The sequence below is a fragment of the Opisthocomus hoazin genome, unplaced genomic scaffold, assembly GCF_030867145.1.
Source record: "Opisthocomus hoazin isolate bOpiHoa1 unplaced genomic scaffold, bOpiHoa1.hap1 HAP1_SCAFFOLD_15, whole genome shotgun sequence".
Classification (NCBI taxonomy): domain Eukaryota; kingdom Metazoa; phylum Chordata; class Aves; order Opisthocomiformes; family Opisthocomidae; genus Opisthocomus; species Opisthocomus hoazin.
The window spans coordinates 1,292,731-1,300,692 of record NW_027448722.1 but is presented as its reverse complement, the minus strand read 5'-3'; the positions used below and the strand labels follow the sequence as shown (position 1 = coordinate 1,300,692).

General features: G+C 50.4%; 1 protein-coding gene across 1 annotated transcript; it reads left to right on the top strand.

The window, feature by feature from the left end:
- The first annotated feature begins 5,285 nt into the window (after positions 1 to 5,285).
- LOC142359053 (olfactory receptor 14A16-like) lies at positions 5,286 to 6,221 on the top strand. The gene has a single exon (XM_075411901.1). It carries the CDS (start codon positions 5,286 to 5,288, stop codon positions 6,219 to 6,221), a length of 936 nt encoding a protein of 311 aa, XP_075268016.1.
- The last annotated feature ends 1,741 nt before the right edge of the window (positions 6,222 to 7,962 follow it).

The following is a 7,962-nucleotide window of genomic DNA, read 5'->3' as shown; positions in this document are numbered from 1 at the left end:
CTCCCTCATCCTTTCCTTTGCCAGGAGATCTTCCTTCAGCTCTGTTGCTGCAGCTCTAGCCTTTGCTGGCCGAGCTTGAGGTGATCAGCAGAGGCTCTTCCCACTGGCTGCTGAAGAGTCAACCCTGCTCTGCAGCAGTGGGTTCATGGGAAAAATGAGGGTACTGGTCAGTCTTGGTGTTCGACTTGGTCAGAGGAAACTGCTCCTAACTCAGCAGGGCTTGTCAGCACCTGCACTCCCAGCACTAAACAATGGGGAAAGCAGAAGGCTGTTAGAAAGGTTTGGAGCTTTTAAATCTCCATCCATCTTACTTGAAGATTTTCTTGGGACTTCAGAAACCCTCAGCATTTCTGCTGCACTCCGAGAGAAGAGAGAGAGTCTTGCAAGGTGTAAGAATTTCTTGTGGCCTAGTGCAGCAAGAGGGCAGCTGGTCTGTCCCTCTGTCTTGTTCTTAGCTGCGCTCGTCTAGTTCTGCATGAGATGGAGGGTGATCACACTTACCCTGAAAAACATCCAAACGCTACTGAGTACAGAGGGATCCAGTGCAGACAGCTAAATGTCTCACCCTGTCTCAAGGTCCTCAGCACCTCACTTCTAGCCAAGGACGCGCTCAACCTATTTCTCTTCAGCATGAGACTCCCTCCCTCTATGCTATCTTGGGTCTTCTTCCTGCCTTTAACCCACAGATGGCTACGCACCCCCCACTCTCTCCCTGCGCTCTCGTGTGTCTCACAAACCCTTCCCTCTTCCCCTGCGGTGATGGGACATCACCCGCTTTGTTTCAAGTCGCTGCATCCACTTCCTCTGTGCATCCCCATGAGTTTTCTGTTTCCCCAAGCTGCTCTCCAGACTGCTCTCTTTACCTGAATGTTGGTATGGACATTCTTGTACATGAAAGACTCCGTCCTTGAAGACCAGATTTATGGAGATCTGCTGCCCCCCTGTGCTGCTCACACATCACCCCCTATTTAAAGTCAACAAAACAGGACCCAAAGTCTGCTTCTTTGAGGTCTGGGTTTGGCAGTCTTCTATTCCTCGTTCTTACTCCCTTTGGGAGGTAAGACCCCACTATTGGCTGTTTTGTGGTCACAACAGCCAAGGCTGAGTCTGGTTTTCACATCCCTGATCAGCACTTCCTTCTTTGTGAGGAACAGATTCAGAGGAGCATCACCACTGTTGACCAATCTGGAAGCTGTGCAATAAAGACCTATGTTCCAAGCTGTGGCCAAAAGCCTGCCAGATACCTCCAGGAGTAATTGCATGCAGCTGTGGTCCCGTTCCAGTGAATACTAAGGTAATGAAAGTCAGCAAAGGGAGTTTAACTGTTCTTACCTCAAAGTGGAATGAAGAGATGTCCTGCAGGGCTTCAGCTCCTCCTCTCTGTGCCCCAGGCTGAGGCCATTGGTGCATATCTTGGCTGCAGCACCTCAACTGTGGCTCATCTTGGCTGAGAGGATACTTGCAAAAAGAAGCCTTCTACCAAATGCCCAAGACCTTGTGTGTGCAAAGGCTTTGCTTCAGAGGAGAGACATGCTGGAGGGAGTGGCACATGACAACATAAAGAAGAAATGAGGTGCCCACAAACAGAGCAAAACCTACTTTGTTCAAGACCAGGAGAGTGGTATTTTGTCTGCTGTGTCTCTGCAGCCCTGAGGACCTATGGTGGAGGTTAAGCTGATCTCAGGAAGGAAGAGATGATGTTGAAAATGTCCTTGGGTGTGGACATCCTGTGATCCAAGTACACTGTGGGCCTGACCCGTGACTGTGAGATCAAGCAAATAGTTAAATCATGGGGGATAGAAGAACCAGCAGAGTTTGAGAGGGAATGCCCTCAAGAGGAGACCCTGCTATGATGTGCTTGGTGTTCATGCACTGCCCTGTATCCAGTGGGTAGAGAAGGGAGAGATCTTGCGTCCCTGCAGTGGTGGGATTCAGTGATTGGCTGTAAGGCACCAAATCTGTGTGAGATGCCCTGGGTGGTGCCTGTCACACAACGAGTGTGAGTGGGGTTGCGGTTCCTCTACAGAACTTGTGATGTCCCTGTGAAGTGCATACTGTTATCCTGAGAGCTCTGGCATTTCACATAGCACTACAAGCCTCAATTTGTAAATTAAATGAAGATTCAGCTGCCCTGAATGAGGTTAGGCAATGAAGGGATGCACATGAGACCAATGCAAATCTTACTCTTAAGGCCATGTAGACAATACAGCTGATAGAGAACAGAAAGAGAGAGACTTAGCTCTCCCTGTGCCACAGGACTCCTTTTCATGAGCTGATTACATCTATGGGTAGTCCTGGACATAAGGAGAATTTACAGGTTAAGTTGTCTTAGAATGTGAGCACCTTCTGTCATTTAAGGTGGCCAAAGACATTTCCCACCAGCCTCCAGGAAGATGCCCTCAGACACTGTCCTGTCTCTATGAACTGCTCCAGTGGAGTGTTCAGTTACCAGCACACATCTTGGTCACCTCTGGAACCAAACCTGTCACCAGGTGTCTGTGTCTGCACATCTTCCTGCTGCCCTCCACCTCCAATAACTAGCAAGGGAGCTGAGACAAGGAGCTCCCATGCAAGAGCCTATTTAATGTCCATCTGAACTGAGGCAAGAGGAATCCCACCTCTTGTGGGTTTGTGTTGTACATGAGAGGGAGCTGAGTCCTCTTCTAGCCCCAGGACTTCAAACCCAGGATGAGATGTCTCGAATGACTAGGCTGAATCCCTTCCTTCATTAGGGATAAAGGAGATGCCTCCCTGCCACTTACTGGTTTTCCTGTCTAATGATGGGACAAGCAAAGTGGTTTTTTCTTTCTCACTCTTTGTCTGAGAAGAGAAATGACACTAAAGAAAAGAGGAGTTTCTCCCCAGCGGAGGAATCATCAGTGATGACTTCATCCTGTTTCACAGCAGGTTCCCCTGGAGACAAAAAGACACCTTAAGTGAGCCCAGAGGGAGAAGAATCAGAGACACATTGAGCTTGTCCTCTGCTGCTGAGCTGAGGCTGAGCTTCTGGGACAAATGGACGTCGTGGCAAGTGGGCAGCACTGCAGAGAGGCAGCTGTGCCCAGGAGCAGCTCCTCTGCAAAGCACAGCAGGGCTGAGGGCACTGCCTGCAGGCAGCGAGGGGAGAGGAGAGAGGCAGAGAGAGGTTAACGGCAGTCTGGGGTTGGAGGATGCTGAGAGCTCACTGGGGGAGAAATCTTTTCAGCCATTGACACGGTAAGTCTCTGCATGAAGGACAATGTCTTTGAGTTTTGTGAAAAGATCTACTAAAGCTGGCACACCGCACAACCTAAAGGATGGACCATGAGCAGTATCACAGTTTCTCTTCTGTAGAAGGTGAGGACGTGCTGCAAAGCAGGGACTGCCTGCTGCACCCTCAGAGGGACAGGCCATGACAGCTGCCTTCTCCCAGGGACGGCTGAAGGGTTGGGAAGGTGGATGTGCAGCCCGGGCTGCCCCAAGCTGTCCTTCAGAGCAGGGTCTATGCACCCCAGGGGCTGTGTGCTGGGGCAGGAACTCTGCTGCCTGCAAGGGTCAGCACTCTGCCTGGCCAAGGAGCTCACCATGACGCTAGAGGGAGAAGCTGTAGGTGGAAGGAACCACCCTTGGCAGGACAGGGTGCTTCTGCTGCATGGGTCAGGGCTGCTCACAGCTCCCTATCACCCCCATGGCATTTCCAAGGGAATTATTCAAGATGGAGCTTTATGAAAGGGAAGCTGACTGTCTGCTGAGGTTTCTCCTCTTTGTGTGCTGCATGGGCAGTGGGAGATTTCCAAAGGAACTTTTCATTTGGAAAGTTGAAGGAGGGATGACTGTAGAGAGGAGAAGCTTTCCTGAGTCTGCATTTTCACTTTCCAGCTCTGGGGACTACAGACAGCACCAGCATCCCCTGGCCAGTTTCATCAGGGTTTGTGTGAGCTGCCCTTTAGTCCCTGCACTCACGGAGAGGCTGCAGGGCAGAGCTGGGCACACAGGGGCTGGGGTCTGTGAGCACTGGCAGGGAGGAGATGTGGGTCCAGAGCAAGAGCTCCTGGCAGGGACAGCTCCAGGCAGTCGAGATGGGCAGGAAGGGAGGGAAGTGCTCATGGAAACCCTGTTGCAGGGGAGATATGGGCACCTCCTGGCCATGGCCTGCAGTGCAGATGCCTTCCCTGAGCAGCCCCCTTCCTCTCTTCTCTGCCTCTCCCCTTGCCTCTCTCAGCCAAATCCTCACTATATTCTTCCTTGTTTCTCCTCTTTTCTCCTTTGAATTTATCTTTTTGTTGCTGTCACTCTCTGGGGATGGGAGTCTGAGCTGCAGACTCAAACTATGATCTTGTTTGTCCGTTCATGCAGATGTGACCACGGCAACAAGTGTCCCACCTTCCCTCTAACCTTTGGGGCTGTGGGCAATGCAGCCTGTGGGGCTGGAGACTGAGTCAATTTTCACTCAATGAGATTACATCATTAGGACAATTGGTTAGCTCCTTGGGGTGTCCTTCTAAGCTGTCAGCTGCCCTCCAGGAAGCAAACGTGACCCATAGCACCTCTGTTTTATCTTAGAGCTGCATGGAGAAGTGCAGAGAAACTACCACCAAGGACATGCTCTTGGGCTGGTGAAATAAGCCATGTGTATTCTTGACTAGAAGTGGCGTGCTGAGACCCACAGAATGTGTGAGACCTTTAGTGGTCTCTGTTGTCAGTAGTATCTCCATCTCTTCATCAGTCCATCAGTCCATCAGGGTGTAAGCCCAGGGCATTTCAGAAATAGAAGGATGGACAGACCAGCTGCCATATCTCTGCATTAAACCACAGTCATTCCTCTTGCCTCACAGGACTTGCCCTGTTCACCCTGCAGTCAACAGAAACATGGAGAGTTTCCATCATCTAATGACAACAACCACAATGGGAAATCAGGGAAGCTATGAAAACCCATAATTTCTGAGTCTGACCTCTGCAGTTTTGATGCTGAAAATTCCTACTGTGACAGGAGGAGGTTCGTCTGACAAAGTTGTACAACGGGTCTGGACCTTGCCCCACCATGCCCATGCACCCACTGCCTGCAGAGCAGAGCTGGCTTTTTAGCAGCCGGAAGGAAGAGGTCCTGCTGCTCCCGGTACACTCAGGAACAACCAACCAGAGCTGCAGCCACAGAGCTGAAGGAAGGGCTCCTGGAAAACGAATGATGAATGTGTGTAACAGGGTGAGGGTCTTGGAGAAAGGCTTTGATTTTGCTCTGAGAAGTCTGCCCTAAATCTTCATTGGTTCTTCCTCTAAGAACAGAATCCCTTGCCCAGATGAAACAAATGACCAACAGCAGCTCCATCACCCACTTCCTTCTCCTGGCATTTGCAGACACACGGGAGCTGCAGCTCTTGCAGTTCTGGCTCTTCCTGGGCATCTACCTGGCTGCCCTCCTGGGAAACGCCCTCATCATCACTGCCATAGCCTGTGACCACCGCCTCCACACCCCCGTGTACTTTTTCCTCCTCAACCTCTCTTTTCTTGACCTGGGCTCCGTCTCCACCACTCTCCCCAAAGCCATGGCCAATTCCCTCTGGAACACTAGGGCCATCTCCTATGCAGGGTGTGCTGTCCAGCTCTTTTTCTTTCTCTTCTTGATTGTGGGGGAGTACTGTCTTCTCGTCGTCATGGCCTATGACCGTTACATGGCCATCTGCAAACCTCTGCACTATGAACTGATGATGGGCAGCAGAGCTTGTGTCCACATGGCAGCAGCTGCTTGGGGCAGTGCTTTCCTCTATGCTCTCTTGCACACTGTCAATACATTTTCAATTCCTCTCTGCCAAGGCAGTGCCCTGGACCACTTCTTCTGTGAAATACCCTGGATCCTCAAGCTCTCCTGCTCACAGTCCTACCTCAGGGAATTTGGGCTTCTTGGGGTTAGTGTTTCTTTGGCTTTTGGGTGTTTTGGTTTCATTGTCGTGTCCTATGTGCAGATCTTCAGGGCTGTGCTGAGGATCCCCTCTGAGCAGGGACAGCACAAAGCCTTTTCCACATGCCTCCCTCATCTGATTGTTTTGTCTGTTTTTATCAGCACTGGCATGATTTCTTATATGAAGCCCCTCTCCATCTCCTCCCCATACCTGGATCTGGTTTTGTCATTTCTCTACTCGGTGGTTCCTCCAGCAGTGAACCCCCTCATTTACAGCATGAGGAACCAGGAGCTCAAAGATGCGTTGAAGAAGCTCATTCTGTTATTAGTCTTTCAGCAGCTATAATGTGCCCATTTCTTTTCACAAGTGATTTCTACTGCTTATGGGGAACCTCCTGTGCTCTGGTCATTTTATCTGTGATAATTCTGTTTCTCCAGGAATGTCTGCATGAACTCCACTTCTCCAGAGTCATAAATTGAGCCTGTCTAACCCTGAGGTCTTTACACATGTGTCTGTCACAAGGTTACAGCTGGCCTCCACTGTAAAATCTCTCTAATAAAAGTGGATTTCCTCAGTGGCATTGGCTAGAGGTTGGGCTTTCCTTGCATGGCTGAGGTCAGGAGCAGGCTGAAGAAATTGACCCTGTGAGTACAGTTTGCTGTGCTGGGGTTCTCCATGGAATGGGGGGAGGAAGACATGGGGTGATGTATTAGGGAATGGGACTCCAGTGAACTTTCACTGGTGGCCTCGCTTTTTGGCCTCTTCCAGCACTGACCTCTCACCACAGGTTTATGTGTGAGCTTTGTTGCATGGCCACTTCCCTCTTCCTGCTGGGCTCAGTGACTGCACAGGTGGAAAGGGAAGCCCTGCTCCACTTCTCTCCTTGTCCAAACCCTGGCAAAACCCAGAGCGAGGACATCTGTGAAACACCACATGGGGTATGGATAAGACTGCGTAGTTATCAGGACTTATGGGAGGCTGTCTCAGGTACAAGAAACTGAAGGGGGACAGGTCACAAAGGAATGTCTTGGGGATCACCTACGAGAAACTGTTCCTCACACCACATACACCCTTTCCAGTGCTGAGCTGGAACAGTGGGTCCATCTGTGGGACAGTGTGGCTGGGCTGGGCACAGGCCGGGGCACTGGCAGCGGTCACAAAGGAACTGCCATGGGGTGACCACCTGGATTTGGTGGCTGCAAGAAAAGTTAAGAGTAAAGAGAAGGGATCCAAAATTCAGATGCCCAGTTTAGGAATGATATTGGCAAGCTGTCGTGGGTTTAGTAAAGGGCTGCAGGACAGCAAGGGACTGGAGCACTTGGCCTGTGAGGAGAGGCTGAGGGAGCTGGGCTTGTCCAGTCTTGAGAAGGGAAGGCTGAGCAGGACATCATCCCAGCCTGCCAGCACCCACAAGAAGGTTATGGAGAACAGAAAGCACGTCTCTTCACCCTATTGCATGGCAGGAGGACAAAAGACCATGGGAGGAAAGTGAACGAAGAATGTTTCAGCCAGCAGAGAAGGACAACATTTTTCCCCAGGAGCTCAACCAAGTGCTGGAACAGGTCACCCATGGAGGCTGGGTAGTCTCTGTCCTTGGGAAGTCTCAAACTCAAACTGAATCAAGCCTTGAACCATTTGGTCTGACCCTGTTTTGGACAGGTTGCACTGCAGACTTCCGGATGTCTCATCCAGGCACTGTTCCTTTAAGATCCTATTGCGCCCTTTTTGTAACTGGAGCAGAGCAGATGTTTGTGGGGCTTGAATCCTCCTGTGCTGTAAGGGACTGTTTAAACAAACATTTAAAACCATGAAGAGAGGTTGAAACCTCAATGTGACTTGCTCTGGGTATCGACTAAAGAGCCCTGGTCAGGGAAGCTTTTAGGGAGTGAGGATCTGTGCAAGACACCAAATGATCCTGTTCTAATGCCTGTAGGCCTGTCAGATGTCATTTAAATAACAATGAAAATGGAAGTAAGAAGAGCTGAAGACAAAGACCCAAAGCAAAGAAACATCTCAATGGACTTTTCAGGTTTTTCTAAGACTTTCAAGGATATCCTTTTTTGAGAAGTGTTGTCCAGAATAGGGA

Excerpts from the sequence above, each read along its gene's own strand:
- LOC142359053 (XM_075411901.1), top strand. The coding sequence starts at position 5,286 with ATGACCAACAGCAGCTCCATCACCCACTTCCTTCTCCTGGCATTTGCA.